This window comes from Etheostoma spectabile, chromosome 22, assembly GCF_008692095.1.
Source record: "Etheostoma spectabile isolate EspeVRDwgs_2016 chromosome 22, UIUC_Espe_1.0, whole genome shotgun sequence".
NCBI classification, from domain to species: Eukaryota; Metazoa; Chordata; class Actinopteri; order Perciformes; family Percidae; genus Etheostoma; species Etheostoma spectabile.
The window spans coordinates 2,548,113-2,564,284 of NC_045754.1; the positions used below are offsets into that span (position 1 = coordinate 2,548,113).

General features: G+C 42.1%; 1 protein-coding gene across 11 annotated transcripts in view; it reads left to right on the plus strand.

The window, feature by feature from the left end:
- arhgap12b (Rho GTPase activating protein 12b) overlaps positions 1-16,172 on the plus strand; it is a 75,880-nt gene that overhangs the window by 50,782 nt on the left and 8,926 nt on the right. For 3 of the 11 annotated variants that reach the window (XM_032503374.1, XM_032503384.1, XM_032503383.1), the window contains 14 exons: positions 702-974; positions 4,092-4,232; positions 4,434-4,514; positions 6,211-6,333; positions 7,152-7,226; positions 7,680-7,754; positions 8,558-8,619; positions 8,723-8,804; positions 8,990-9,112; positions 11,775-11,879; positions 12,568-12,666; positions 13,550-13,652; positions 14,331-14,450; positions 14,604-14,702. In XM_032503374.1, the coding sequence (XP_032359265.1) occupies positions 702-974; positions 4,092-4,232; positions 4,434-4,514; positions 6,211-6,333; positions 7,152-7,226; positions 7,680-7,754; positions 8,558-8,619; positions 8,723-8,804; positions 8,990-9,112; positions 11,775-11,879; positions 12,568-12,666; positions 13,550-13,652; positions 14,331-14,450; positions 14,604-14,702 (1,561 nt within the window). The remainder of the gene's footprint in view (positions 1-701; positions 975-4,091; positions 4,233-4,433; positions 4,515-6,210; positions 6,334-7,151; positions 7,227-7,679; positions 7,755-8,557; positions 8,620-8,722; positions 8,805-8,989; positions 9,113-11,774; positions 11,880-12,567; positions 12,667-13,549; positions 13,653-14,330; positions 14,451-14,603; positions 14,703-16,172) is intronic. The other 8 variants (XM_032503376.1, XM_032503377.1, XM_032503375.1 and 5 more) reach the window with 8 other exon arrangements.

Genomic DNA, 16,172 nt, shown 5'->3' on the forward strand with positions numbered 1-16,172 from the left:
GGGTCCAAAATCTTATTTGGTTGTTTCCTATACTACATTACATGTCATTTAGCCGACATTTTCACCCAAAGTGACTTACGATTAAGTGAATATATAGTTCACTATTTAATAAACACTACATAGGGAATAGTAAGTGAGTGAATGAGGGAACAGGTACACACACAGCTTCTGTAGAAGTTAAGTAGAATGTTTAGATCTTAAAGAAACCTTTTAAGCTTCATATTTGTACACTTGGGGTCTCCTAGAAAAGGTTTTCATGCTTTGATGTTCAAAACAAAGGTATAATGTTTCTCACACTGCCCATTGGTGCAGGGCCTCCACCTGGAACGCTCCTTCTGAGCTCTTGGTCCGTTTTCCTAAAAAGCCCAGTCTGCTCTGATTGGTCAGCGGGCCCACTCTGTTGTGATTGGTCAACCAATTTCAAACAAGCCACTGGGTGGACTGTGCTTGCTCAGGCACCACCAATGGGATGATAAACTGGGCTGGCTTTCTCAATCAATGACATCACTAATTGATGAATTTCAAACAGGAATGTGGACGAGGCGTTTTCAGGCAGTTGGGAGAAAGTGTTGTCTGTGGGAGAGAAAACACCATTTAGAGTGAAATGTGTTTTTTTTCACTATACGACACACTAAAATGTGGGGACAATCTAAAAAAAACAATTATCTGACCTCCTCTTCTTCTCTCCTTTCCTCCTCCAGACAACATCCCCTACAGGTCCGGGCCGGTCCGACTCGCCGGTCTACACCAACCTGCAGGAGCTGAAGATCTCTCAGTCCAGCTTGCCGCCCGTCCCATCCAGCTCCCCTCTCCACATCTTGGGCGACTGGGAGACCCACAAAGACCTGAGCGGCAGGCACTTCTACTACAACCGCGCCAGCGGGGAGCGGACCTGGAAGCCCCCGCGCACCCGGGACGCCAGCGGCAGCACCAGCAGTATCCGAGGAGACAGCCAGGGCACAGCGGAGAGTGAGGTGAGGGATGCTTAAACCAGCTCAAGCTTGCATGGTATATAGATTTTTCAGATAGAACGCGGGTTTAAGGCCCTTCCACATTTGCAGCACTTCGCCCAACCGGATGCTTTGTCCATTACTATTTACAGTCTATGGTTGTGATCCGGCCTGTATATTAAATTAAGTTCACATGAAACGTTGGCCCGCCTAGTTGTGCACTAAAACAAAAAGACGGAAAACTGTTTTTTAAACTGCAACTACACAACATTTAGAGTAGAAGTTGATAGATCAAAAAATTTCTACAGAACCAGAGAGTTTTGTTTTCAAGATGGGAAACCGGTTGGTTTTCTTTTAAAATGTCATTTTAGCTTTGCTTGATTTGCTAAACTCTAAGATTGACACCCCTGGTTTAGGACCACAGAAACACAACAGTAGGTTTTCCACTGACGTGGTATTAGCTGATGTGGCTCTAAACTGCTTTTGGTTTTCCATTACGAACAAAACTCCTGGCCGCTACCAGGCTTTTTGTAGTACTCCGTATCAGGTCCAAGCTTTTTTTTTTTTTTTTAGTCGAGGTTCCAAGCGAGCCGACGCATACCAAAAGGTGACGTGTTACCTGCAGACTGCTGGTTGGTCGGAGAAATCGTCACTTATGACTGGTTGTTAGCAGAAGAGTGCGAATGTGTTTCCAGAACAAACGGGAGCATTAAAAAAATCTAGCCAGACACGACAGAATTATCCACTCTACACTATTCTCACTTTTAACTGTTTCGGGCTACTATGGCTTCATGTCGTTTCCATATCGCACACTGTTTACTTTAAAAAACAGACAATATATTAACAAAAGTTTTATTTAGCTTTTCAAGTATGGCATCAAACCCTCCCAAACTTCCCGACCTTCTCCTCTGCACCCTGGGACAGTGTCCCCCCCCGCTCTGCTGGCCCAGATACATCCCAGTCGTTGTCATAAGCCTCTCCGTGACTCTCATACAGATTATACGAAGCCCAGTAGGTCGAACCAGAGATCTCACCGGTCGGACATCGCCCCACCAACGGTCTGCGGCGGCGATTTGCAAAGCGTGAATGCTCTGAACACAAACGGTACACAGCACACATGTTGGTGTGTAATCATGTTGCTAAAGTTCATGTACTTTATTAGCGTATAGTAAATACTGACCTGCGACGCTGAACACATGCAGATGTTAGCTAACGTTACCAGGAAACTTAACTTACCCTTTTGTGTCGGCGAACAACCGTCATGTCCAACGTCTGAACTCCGTCAGAATTCCCAAACTCGCGTTTTTTTAGCAGTGATTTTTGTTGCTTCCTTCAGTTTCTTTTGAAAAAAACATTTGTTGTGGCTGCGGCAAGTAGCCGACGTGCTGTTGTGAGTCACGTTGAAAATTACGTCATCACGCGTTGCTATGGTGACCAGCCCACGCTGAGGCGTACTCAATCTGTAATGGAAAACGGAAATAGAATGGGCCGAGGCGAGGCGAGCCGAGCCGAGCCGAGCCAAGCCGAGGCGAGCCGTTACCACAATGGAAAAAACGCCATAGGTGTGATCACATGAAACAGGGTTCAGGTATTTAGTTAGTATGTGAGGAAAACTCTAAGCTGTTGCCACCGTTGTGGAGGAGTCTGTACATGGACTCCCTGGCAGTCGGTCTTAAATCAACAGGCTGTGGTGAAGGTGTGGTGGACCTCAAAGGACTTCTTACATGGAGCTGTGGTTACTGAAGGTAGAAAACCATGACTTCCCCATATCAAAGGCACTCTTGTTTCCCTGTCAGGTTGTAGTTCTCTGCCTAACTGTCCACCACTGCCCCCATGTGGAGGTTTGGTTTATTGCATTATTTTGTTAAGGAGAGTAAAGGTGGCTATTGGAATATCATTGGTGGATTGATTTGAGTCAATCAACAACAAAAGACTCCACATACATTTAGAAATGTGATTAATTGTGCCTGCTAGTTCCAGCTTCTCAAATGTGAAGATTTTCTGTTTTTTCTGTTTTCTATCATTTATAAACTGATCAGTTATACATTTTGATAATCATTTGTAGCTGTGCTTAGTACTAAAAATGTGTCATTGTGTATGAATTTGAATGCTGAAGCTGGTCGAGGTGGAAATAATTTTAAGGGAATAATCTGACATTTTGGAAAAATACTCATTTATTCAATTATATCCCACATACTCATATTAAATTTTTATTTGTATTTTTTTCTGATATTTTCACAGTGGATTACGTTTTTAGGTCGCCAACACACGTAGTGAACAGGTGATTTTTGTGCAGACAGACGCTCTTATAGTTTCGTTCTCCTCCGCTGCATTTCATTCATTGCAGGTGCAGCAGTAAACTAGGATGTAGACTACTCTACTATCAATTTATAGCCGTTTTGAAACAATTCTAAAGTTGACTAAAAAGAGCAATATAAAAAAATACATTTTTGGAAATCGATCTTAATGCCTTAATTTAAAAAATTAGGAAAAATCAAACCTTTAAGGACACCAATTTTCTTGGGAATTTAACATAGGGTGTGTATAACTATGCCCCCTGCAGTATAAGGAAGAATATTTATTTATTTGAGATACATTATTCATTCACAAAGATATTGGTGTCCTGGAAGGTTGAATTTCTTTTTAAATTAAGGCATTAAGATCAATTTCTAAAAGATGATTTATTTATTTTTGTCAACTTTATAATCACTTTATGACCTTATTAATTTGCAATTTCTGTCTTGCACTGTGTAATATTACCTTATTATGTCATATTTTATTATGTGATATTGTAATCCCTGCATTTCACTATTTAATGTCTTATGTCTTATAACATTCTCATTAATTTTTTTAACCTGTGATTTTCAACAATCTTAAGTAGCATTGTTGAGGAGCCTGACACCCAACATTTTTATTGGCAATGATTGCTTCTGTAATTGTTGTACATTTGACAATAAATAATGTGAAACTTGAATAACATTCCTGCTAAGGTAGTTGGCAAACCTGCTATGTAGGACTTGATACTGAAGTAGAGTGGATGGGTTGTAATGTCTTGATGGGTGTATTTGTTGTGTCTGCTAATGAACCACCTTAAACCTGTGTCAATAAGTCCTCCGTCTCTCTTTTTTTTGTCCTCCACAGCCGCTGTCTTCTGAGGAAAACTGTCACAGCACCAACTCGAGTCAGTCTGACAGCCAGTACGGGTCGTCCCCGAGAGGCTGGTCTGAGGAGCTGGATGAACATGGACACACGCTCTACGTCTCTGAATACACACAGGAGAAGGTGCGAACCAGCCAACTCAGTCACAGTCGTCCAGGGGCATCATCGCTTGCATGTTATGTTAAATTTATCCCTGTAAATAACAACAACAAAAAAAAGACAAAGCTCATTGATCCCCCAAGGGGAATTTACGTTTTTTACTCTGTCAGTCAGTCTTGTTAGTTTTCCTTTTTCTTGGATCCTGACTAGGGTTTTTGTTCACAGTGGATAAAACATGTGGATGAACAAGGTCGGCCCTACTACTACAGCGCCGATGGATCCAGGTCAGAATGGGAGCTGCCCAAGGTAAGATTATCCTATGACAATATAGGGCCCCGCAGGTGCGCTTAGGGCGCGTCCAAATCCACTGTTGCTAGTTTGACGGCAGAAAAAAAGGGTCTGTGGTGCAACATGCAATAACCAATTGGTGTCATCTCTCATTCCCTTTAAAAGCCAGGCGCATTTGTACAATGGTGCATTGCTACTATGATGGCAGATTTGCATCTTTTCCATGTGTGTGTGCTGCTGTGCTTCCCAACAAGCATAATGTGTGCACGCTGTGCACAAGTCGAGGCACATTTTACTAATGGACAGTTAAAATAACAATGAAATGCAGCGTTACTGACTTTAGACTTTCAGCACAATTGCTTCCCGCTGTTTCAAGACAGCAATATGCCAAGAATTCACCTAAAGACACCTCCCTGTAAGACTAGCACGCCCATGGGTGCACCGATAGGCACAGGTGCATTTGCTATTTAAACAACATGGGCACTGGACAGGAAATCGACAACTGCATCAGTCTTAAACTAGCCAAGACACTTGCATCAGGCTTTACGCTGCGCCACGTCTGGTGCAAGATCAAATATTTACACTTATATAAAGTGCTTTACATAAGTATAAACATACTAATGAAAATAACACTGAAAATTTGAGAGGTTTTAGTAAGAGAGAGAGAAAAATAAAAAGCATTGGAGTTTAGGTATGACCAAGACAAAACAAAACTGCTGCACTCGCCGTGCCCACGGTAAATAAGAAGTCTACTTATCTGTAAATTATCCTACAAGCATTAGCTGTCCATGTGCCTCGTCTTATCTATCCGTTATAATTTAAAAGTATAATATGCAGTATTTTACTAAAAAAACAAAACAATGTATAGACCAGGGGTCAGAACCCTTTTTTATATGCAGTGCCATTTTAAAATGTTCTTAGTTCATCAGTGTGTCAAATCAGTATTAAGCCTGCCAACATCTCCCGAGCTTGCTCAGGCAGTGTTTTTTTTGTTTTTGGCAACGAGTACTAACCAATTAGAGGCAGAGTAAGGCGGTTCATGTCAACATAAGGATCGGGAAAAAGATAATCAAACTACCATAAATAGCAGGCTGTGCTCCTGCCAATGGCTATGAAAGACCTGGAAACATAGAGGCTTCAATGAAGAGAAGGGAGAGCACTGTGGCGCTTTAAAACCTCTTTTATACTGTCTAGGTTTAAAACTCACAGTAGCGTTTGTGAAGCAGTCGGCTCGTAAAATTAAATGAGAATCAAAGTCATTTAAAAATTAAATCGTGACCAGGGTGAATCGAGAAAACGATTTTATAACGATTAATCGTGCAGGCCTACTACTTTGTCACGCCCCTCATGTTTAACCGACAGACACAGACAAGATGGAGCTCTGTATTCACACATGCTCCTGTTATTGTAGGGGGATAAGTGTCTGACGAGTTCATGCACAAGCCAAGTTTGAGTTGGACTCCTGGTGACAGCCTATTACAGGCTCTTTACCTGCTAATCTGGGGAGCTGCTGAGAATGCAGCGGTCTATTCTCACAGTGCATGGACACTAGTGTGGACATGGATACATTCAGTGGAGCAGTGGAGGGTTGAAGATGCCTGGGCTGTGGACGGTAAAAGGAGAGGTAGGGGAGAGGACAGGGAAGATACTGCAGGGTGTGCTAGAAGAACTCTGTGGTGTTTAAACCTAGAGCTCTTGTCTCTTGTGTCTGCAGTACAACATGTCCCCTCAGTCCGGCGAGGTTCCCAAGAGTCGCAGTCTGGAGAGGAAGCAGCAGGATCCCATCGTCCTCACCAAGTGGAGACACAGCACCTACGTCTTAGACCTCAACGACAAGGTAAGACAACGAAGACGGCAGGATAGAGACGGCGTGGACTAATGAGGTTACACGGACTGGTGGGTCCAGTTGGTGTGGCAACGGCCACTCTTGTTGCTGCAGGTTTTCTGGCAGGCTCTTCTGCTCCTTCCATTACCTGCCTTATTGGCAGCGAGTGTAATCCCAGAGCAGCTTTCAGCTTCAGTTTCAGAGAAACAGGCTTACAACGGATAAACCTGTCTCTTCAATTTTGGAACCTTGACAAAGGATGGTATTATTCAAGTGAGAAAAACAGGTCTTCCTTACATGTGTATTAAACCAACATGTTATCAGACAGTGAAACGCTACTTTGGGTTTCTGTTTTGCATAAATCCCAGCTAGTTTCTGTTCAGACTGAGGCTGCACAGAGCAAGGTAATCCATTGCAGCAGACGTGATTTCTTAAAAGAGATCTGTAGTGTAAGGATTGTGCTCCTGTGAAGTTTTGGACCTTAGAAGAGACAAATCATAAACGAATTTTAGCAGCAGAGGCTGAATATCCGTCTACTTTTAGTCCCTGGTGTGAGTCAAGATCCAGAAACATTGGATAGTATTCTACTATTTTACTATTTTCCACACCAGCATTTGTGTTTACACCAGTGTGTGTACCATACATCATGCAGTGTTAATTACCTGACATGACACCATGAAGAAAAGCACCTTACTCTCATATATTTTATGAAGGTTAAACTCTGGGGCATACATTTCAAGATAACTGGGAGGGGGTGTTTGAATTACACACCAAGTTTTCAAGGAACTATATTGGAGGCTAACTGTGTGGGGGGCGGGGTTTCATTGCAGTTCTCGTTCAAACTCCGGCGGTTCACTTCCAACTCGCACAGGAGGAGATTCCATCTCTCTCTTTGCCGTGATAAAGTTGGTACCACACAGAGCCTTTCCTCTGCGGCCCCTTCTCTAATCAACAGATGATCCGTATCGCTTCACTGCCAGTGTGTCCTTCCTGTAGAATGCCTTGTTAAATAGCTGTGGTGATATAACAATCAAAGCCATGCGGTCACTCAATCAAAGATGTCTGATTTTGTTCTTATGGTGGATTGGATCAAGAGGAAGGAAGCAGCATCTACGCATGAATCTCTAAGCTCTAAATTACCTTTCATCAGAAGCTCAAACGCCTAAATCCTAACTTCTCTTTCCTTTTCCCGAATCCTTTGATGACTTACACTAACATCCAACACAACCCCGTGACTGCTCTCCATGTTCCTGATGCATTTCCTTCCCCTCACTGACCTCAGACTGACTGTCTCTGATGTGTCTCGTAGTTAGCCGGTAGCTGTTAGCGACTCACCATGTTGTGCCTCTTGTTGTTAGGAGTGTGCTCCGGTGCCCAAGCAGAGCTCTCCAGACTCTGGCTCCTGTCCCTCATCTCCTAAGCACCCGTCGACCGTTAGTATTTCAGCTGACACTTCTCACCGCCTTCCTACTTTTACCTGCATCCACATACAAACACGTCCTTCTCCTCATCTTCTCAACTCTCTGCCTGCATTGCATTTGGGTCCTCTCATCCAGTGGTGGAATGTACCTTTACTCTGTACTGTACTTTAGTACAAATTTGCGGTATTTATCATGCCTTTTCTGCTTCTACTCCGCTACATTTCAAAGAGAAATATTGTATTTTTTACTCCACTACATTCATCTTTACTTAGTTTACACATTCAGATTTTTGCACACAAAACACATGTAGTGTATGAAATAATAATGTTTTATTATAAACTAAAGTACACAACACTACACAGGCCTACAAGTAGAGCTGAAATGATTAGCTGATTAAACACTTAGTTGATTGACAGAACTGTTTGTGTAAGGATTTGTCTGCAATGAGTAGTTTTACTTTTAGTACTTAAAGTACATTTTCCTAATTGTACTTACATACTTTTACTTAAGTAACATTTTAATGCAGGACTTTTACTTGTAACAGAGTAGTTTTTGCGCTCATCTGCTGCATGCATCCACATCTAACACCATGCCTGAACATTTCAGCAAATACGCAGAAATTCTGACGCTTTGCATCAGTGTGAGGGAGCCCTCTGCTGGTGACATTTGGGCAAAAGATCAGGCAGCACAGCCACTTCCAGCCTCCAGCATTGTCCCATTTGCTTCTCAAGCTTCGGCGTGTGCGTTTGGATGAATGTGTGTTTCCGTGTGTTATGTGTTCTATCAGCTTCTTACTCGCGTCTGTGTCTCCTCAGCCCTCGGAGAAGTGCGGAGTCCTCAATGTCACCAAAATCACAGAGAACGGAAAGAAAGTCAGGTAGGAATCTTTAATGGCTCCACATAAAAATGACCTCTTTTTTTTCTCAAAATTGTGACAAGCTTAAAAAAAGAGTTTGTCTTTGTTTTATTGCGACATACAGGAAGAACTGGACCTCCTCGTGGACAGTGCTGCAGGGTTCCTCCCTGCTCTTCGCAAAGGGTCAGGGGGGCAGCACCAGCTGGGTATGTATCCCATCAGCCCCAAGAGGCCCAAGTTTCTGATCTTTTTTCCCCTTTTTTTAAGCATTCCATTCATCTCTGTGTTATTTCTCTCTTCCTCATGTCTGCTTAGTCACCAGTCACCTGTGCTTTGGGATTTGTCATCCTCTGTTTATTGCTTTTGTTCCTCTCCTCTCTCCTTCCTGAAGTCATACTACCGCAGTGGCTCCATCCCTGAGCTGCTCCTCACTCTCCTTAGCAACTGGAAGCGCTCAGTCAAGCCCCGTCCTGCTGTCTCCTATGTGAACTGTAGTCCTGTGCAGGCGGCCGCTGTATGTTCCTTCTCTCTGCATGCGTCGCTGCTCCTGCCCGTCTTTCATTCTTTCATTCCCTCCTGCTTTAACTGACTGGGACTGTGTGTGTGTGTCTGGGTGTCTGGGTGTGTGTCTGAGTGTGTGTGTGTATGGGTGTGTGTTAGGGCTGCACAGTATATCGTTTCCCCATCGTCATTGCCATAATAGCTGGCGTCGCAAACCCATCACGAAAAGCTGCGACACATTGTTTAAGACTCAGCGATTTTTGTTGTTGTTGTGTCAGTAGCTATCAGTAGAAAACTGCACTTTAAATTGTAACTGTCATTCTTTTTTAAATGTTGCGTTTTATTTCAATTCAGTGTCCAATATGGGTCGATAAAAGAGTCAGAAATGATTTAATTTGATTTAAATTCAACAAGCAGTTTGTTGTATTATTTTAGCAAAATACTGGAAGCAGCAGAACTGAGTAAAACATTATTGCATATTTTCCTCAAATCGTGCAGCCCTAGTGTGTGTTCGTGCGTGCATGTGTGTGGTGTTGGATTTAGCAGATCTACCAAATGTTAAAAAGTTTCACTAACCAATATTTTTATATTAACAATGAATCCAATGACTGTGTAAAAAGGGTTGTTATAATGAATCCACAGACACTTTAAACCAGTTTTGCAGTTTCCCTCAGCTCAAAGTTTTCCGTTTGCAGCCCAAAGCTTTGCTGTTTTAGTGTAGTCCGTCTCCCCCCTCTCATCGGCGTTGTTTCAGGAGCAGCAGGCAGCTGTTTACAGTGACAAGGCTCTGTTAAAGCTACGGTACACTACCTTCTCGAGCCAAACCGCAAACAGTATTGCGATCACAGTGGAGCTAAGGCTGAGGCTAAGCTAAAGAGCCCAGAGCTCTCAGTACTCGGTAGTAGAGCTGTAACAATTCCAAATGTTGCTCTACAATTTATTATCTCAGAAATAATTGCGATTTAAAAAAACAAAAAACAAATTGAAGTTTTGCAAAAATCCCTGGTTACATCTTTGGTTATATGGGTACATGGTTATATCACTGTTATGTGACCCAGATAATGTAACACAGGTACACAGCCTGTGAATAAATAAATGATTCCCCCCTCCCCCGTCATTTTTGTTGCTATGAAAGTGTATAGGGTCAACTGCTAGCAACTAGCATAGCTTTAGCTCAACAGTCCAACCAATAATCATGTTCATAATTATAAAAGAGTGCGTTAGAAACAAAGAACCGTGATTACGTAAAAAAAAAAGACAATTAGACATTTATTAATAATTGCTTGCACAGCTGGTGTAGACCAATGAAGCTATAAGGACTTAGAATTCCAATACTTGTCTATTTACCTACACTTTGACCAATGCATTACACAATGCTATATACCTAAGCAGGGTCTAATGCATTACTGGGCGTGCAAGTAGAGGTTGGTTGGCTGGGCCGATCAAGGACAAAAAACCTCTATTCCTCACAATGGGAACTGAATCGTGTTACTCCACAGAAGCCATTGTGCATTCCATCCACACCCAACATCACTTCAACATTAATGCGAAAAAGGTACAGCTGCAATGACACTAATGTCGCTCTGTCAGTGAAATTTTTAATAGCAATTGGCTAATTACAAAACAACTTTATAAGTGATACGCATAACATTATTTGGTTCAAAGAAGGGCAAAAATCATTGGGGACGAATGCACAAGCTTCACTCTTGAAGGCCGTGTAAGAGAAGTCTCTGGTTGTGTCTCTTTAAGACCAATGAGATATACAGGGAAATTGGAACTGCACCACAACGCCAGTGTCTCACTCCCAAATCCATCCATCAAGATTATCGTCAAAAATGACTCAAACCATGAAATAGTCTAGATCGCACGTTTAAAAGTCCAATTGCACTTTACAAACTTTAAAAATGATAGGTGTTGGTGTAACAGAAAAAAGAATCATGAAGTTGACTGGAAGGACAGATGAAGAAAACTAGAATCCAAGTTTCATGGAAAGTCGTGAAGTAAAATTCTTGTGTTGCATGACTTTTAAATGCCCAATAGCAGAGATATGACAGGAGAGACAGATGGGGAAAGACATGCAACCACAACGCCAGTGTCTCACTCCAAATCATGTCCATCAAGATTTCTTCAAAACTGTGTGATAACCTGGAAGAATAGTCTAGAATAGCACTGGTCTAAAGCCAGATTTCCCAACTTGCACTTTTAATGACATTAAACAATATTGGTGGGGCTGAAACACAAGCAGAATAGAAAGAATCATCAACTTCAACCCTAGCAGCAACAAAAAATACATGGAAAAACTGAGAATGCCAAGTTTCAGAAGAAAGTCATTGAAATGGCTTTAGTTTTATTTAATATTAAGAATCTTACCAAATGTCTGTCACTTAATATGCTAATAATATAATAACATCTAACATTGTTTTTGCTTTTCTTGTAACACAGTACTAAAGATGTGTGTGTATTCGTGAACAGTTCCAAAACGAGATTCACAGTGTTTCAAATTGTGACAACAAAACACTGAGCATGTCGGGCAGAAATCCACACGCCAAATAGTTTCTTGGTTGTTGACATGAACACAAAAAATCCTCCTTCAACAACAACGCGTCCCCTCTTCATCGTTCATCTCTCATCTTTGTGTCAGACAAGGACTCTCACACTGTTTTCGTTGGTTCCAGAAGTTTGGGAGCAACCAGTCGAAGCCTGAGTTCACTGTGGATCTGCGAGGGGGGTCGGTGGATTGGGCATCCAAGGACAAGTCCAGCAAGAAACACGTCATCGAGGTACTGCACACCGCTGATCTGCTGTCAAGTTTCACTGTGGATCAACCTGCGCTTTGGGCATTTTAATGTGGTCAATTAGTAGGGGTGGGGGGGGAGAATCCCCAAATCCTTTGTATCGTGATTTTCTTTGCTACGATTTTTAAAAAATGGATTCTTTTCCCTATGTTCGTATATTATATTTTCTGTTTATGCGGTACTGCCAACGGCAACTAGATCATATCCGTTTCCTGTAAAACAGAGCGTAAGCAGAAAATACACGTTACGTTCTTCTTTACTAATGAAATAAATCAGGTCTTCAGAAAATTTCAAAATTTTTTGTAAACATCAGTTGGCGGCCCCCCTGCACTAACTCTGAGGACTCCCTAGTGGTCACGGACCCCTTGCTGAATATCTCTGAAATAAATGTCCCACTGACGTGATGTGCATTCTTCTTAGAAAACAATCTGTTTTTAGAAATGTCTCAAGATATATTGTCTCTAAAAGTGTGTTATTCAACATTTGTTTTTTTGTCAAATAAGGAAAACAAAACCAAAGTACTGAATACTATTGAATTGCGATCTAGAATCACAATAAATGAAAATCGCAATACAAATCGAATTGGCACCTATGTATCATGAAAGAATGGAATCAGGACAGAGCCCTAGGTCCCAGCCCTAGTCCATAGTAATGTTGACTTCTTGTCCCTCAGCTGAAGACTCGTCAAGGGACGGAGCTGCTGATCCAGTCAGAGATCGACAGCGTCATCAACGACTGGTACCGGGCTCTCACAGAGACCATCAACACACATGTGAGGAGACATCTTTCATTAGCAAGATCTTGTCAGAAGTTTTACTTTTAAGATAAGATGAGCCTTTTTTTGTCTCCTATAGAATACATTTGTTGCAATTGCACAATAAATCGCACATAAACACAATAATAATGCATTCAATAAACATCCGATAAACCCCCCTACCTTTCCCCCATACTCACAGTAGAAAGAGAAAGAACCCACGGCACATCCTCCCCTCATATTGCACTTAATTCTACCCCGTATTGCACCTTTCCCGTTACATCATGCTGTGATCAATAACTTATGTATTGATTAAAGGATTTACTTTTGTGTTCAACTGATGGATCAACAATCTTTGAAAGTTACCCATTTTTAAGCAAGATTGCTGCAGTCAACAGCAACCTACAATGTAACGTTGATGGGCAATTGCGCACCTTCATTTTACGTCCACAAAAACTGGTGTTTTACCTCTGACAGGCTCAGATTATTGTTCCAAGTGTTTGCTAAAGTTATAGAAAAGATCCCGGCAGAGAAACCTTTTTGTTAAAGAGTAAAACGTTTTTGTATAACATGAAACAGACCCAAACTCGATATCTGCAAAGTCACCAGACTCCATTGAAATAAACAGCAATTTTATTATTAATAAATGTATTATTCATTGTAAAACACACTTCATTCAAAGTCCACAGAAACAAAATAAATCTACCGAAAGCCGTCTTGGTGCGTCTGTCCACTGTTCCAACAATCACCAATCTGGTTTGGTTGAAATAAACCCTTAATTCAGCCATTTACATGTCTTTACATAATGTTGTCAGAATAATAATCCGAGCCTAAATGTATCCGAATGAAACATCTGTCTTAAATCTGAATCCAACACTACGTATCTGTGTCTCCTATCCAGGCCTGGGAGTCAGACGAGGCCATTGAGGAAGACATGCCCGAGTCTCCAGGAGCTGAGAAACAAGACAAGGAGAAAGACCACCGGGACTCCAAGAAAAACAGAGGTGAGACTGGTGGAGAATGTCCCAACATACTGTTGATTTGTTTATTGTTAGTGTCTTTAGGAAACACAATCATAAAAGACACACCAAATTGTTGGAAATGTGAGACAGAGGACGGCCAATTACTTCATATCTTATGGTCCTACGATGAAGTCGTTTGTACCGGGATAGGTGATAACTTATGTCTGATAGCAGGTACCCAGGTTCCACTCAGCCCAAGATTATTTGTTCTGGGAGATGGGTCAATCCTAAACGGGATCAAACCAGTTATATACTGAACAAAATTATAAACTGCAATCAGAGAGAGCGAGAGAGAGAGGAGAGAGAGAGAGAGATTAACCCTAACACCAGATACTGATTGTTTTTTGGATGCCCCCAATACAGTAAAACTGCACATTTTAGAGTGGCCTTTTATTGTGGCCAGTCTAAGGCACACCTGTGCAATAATCATGCTGTCTAATCAGCATCTTGTTATAACACGCCTGTGAGGTGGATGGATTATCTCGGCAAAGGAGAAGTGTTCACTAACGCAGATTTAGACAGATTTGTCTACACATAGAAAAAGTCTTAGATCTTTGAGTTCAACTCATGAAAAATGGGGGCAAAAACAAAAGTGTTGCGTTTGAATTTTGTTCAACAAAAAACCCCGAAATCCATTCATATTGTGCCTGTCTTCCTCAGTGATGAAGACGTCTGTGAGTATGGACTCATCAGACCAGAAGAAAACCAGGTTGAAGCTTAAGAAGTTCCTGACCCGTCGACCCACCTATCAGGCTGTCCGAGACAAGGGATATATCAAAGGTACTTGGACAGAAGACGGCGCTTTGCTGATCAATTCCCAAATGTGGCTTTGTGCCACTGTTTGAACAATGTAACAGCAGACAGCGTTTCCTCGGCCACCTTCCACTGGACGGATGAAAGAAAGAAAATTGATGTGTGTTTGTTGATTCACAGATCAGGTGTTTGGCTGCAGCCTGAGCAGTCTGTGCCAGCGGGAGAACACATCCGTACCCAACTTTGTCACAATGTGTATCGACCATGTGGAGAACACAGGTATGAGTAGTGTTGTAATGTAACTAAGCACAAATACTTTGTTATTGTACTTAGGTAGAATTTGCACATATCTGTTCTAAACGTTATTTATATTTCTGGAAACTTTCACTTTTACTCCACTACATTTCCCATAAGCATCTTAATTACTTGCAAGCATTGTGTACGTTGGAGTGAACAAAAAAAAATATATAATTTTGTTTCTGAAGTCATTATGGAAAGAATCCCTATAAAGACAGAACTTTCTGTTAAAATCCCATAGTTTAACCAGAAACAGCCCTGAAATTGCTATCACTACACTCACCAGACTCCATTTAAATAAACAACACTTTTAGCATGTACAGAGCCTGCATATTTTCACATGTGGAAGGGCGAATTAAGGGTTTACTTTAACCACGACGTTCCACTTTCGGGATTGTTCCGTTGCTGATGGAAAATCTGCCCGGTGTCTCTTTTCGGCCGAAAGTCTGTTTCCTTCCGCTTTCTTTGTGTTGTAATTCTAAACTCCGATGGATTTATGAGGATGATGGTTAACTGCTCCTCAGATCTCTGCAGGGTAAATCCAGACACATGTTCCACCAAATCCAGCTCCTTCCCGAGGTGCCGTGGCTCTGCCCGGTGCTTAGTACCGCCCATGCCGATTGTGATTGGTTTAAAGAAATGCCAATAGACTAGAGCACTTTTATCTCCTATCCCGAAATGCTATGTGGACTAGCCAGACCCTCCTCCACGGGGCTGTGGTGGAAGGTCTGGCGTTGTGAGACTAATTTCAACCAAACCGGAGTGAATTGTTGAACAGGTTTATTTCTTTCCCTTTAAATCCACTACATATCCTAAATAACATGTATACTTTTACTCCACTACGTATTCCACTTACTAGTTTTTTTCATTGAGGACATCCAAAGCCTCGCTGCCCGTCCGGACCACGTGACTGCTTTATGAAGTGGTTCGATTCTACCCGGTTGTATTATTCATCCATGATCTCCACGAGCACATTCACTGAAGGCCTCTTTGCAGTCGCCGTTTGCGCAATAATTTGACATCAAAATGATGGATTTTAAGTGTGCGACCAGAGCTCGTGCGCCACTCTGTTTTTTTCAGCGGCGCGCGACAAAGCGGAAACAGGAAGCACGGACGAGTTTGAGGGCAACCGGATGCCAGGAGTCTCGGAGTGACTGCAAGTCTCTCCTGTAAACTCACTGGGTCAAGATGAGTTCTTTTATGGTGAATGAAAGGCTTGATCTGACGAAGTAGGTCATCGACTCGTGCAGACATTCAGAAATATTCAAAGTGCTTCTCTTCGCCATTGTTTACCTATTTCTTCTTCTTCTAGTGAGTAGAAATGGAAAAGTTGGTAGCCTTTCCCCAACCACCAGGCACGAGTATAAATAGTTACGGCGTTCCCATGACGTCACACTGTTGTGCGACAGGTCAGGAACAGCGAGTATAGACGCCTAATGTTGCCCCTCCTTC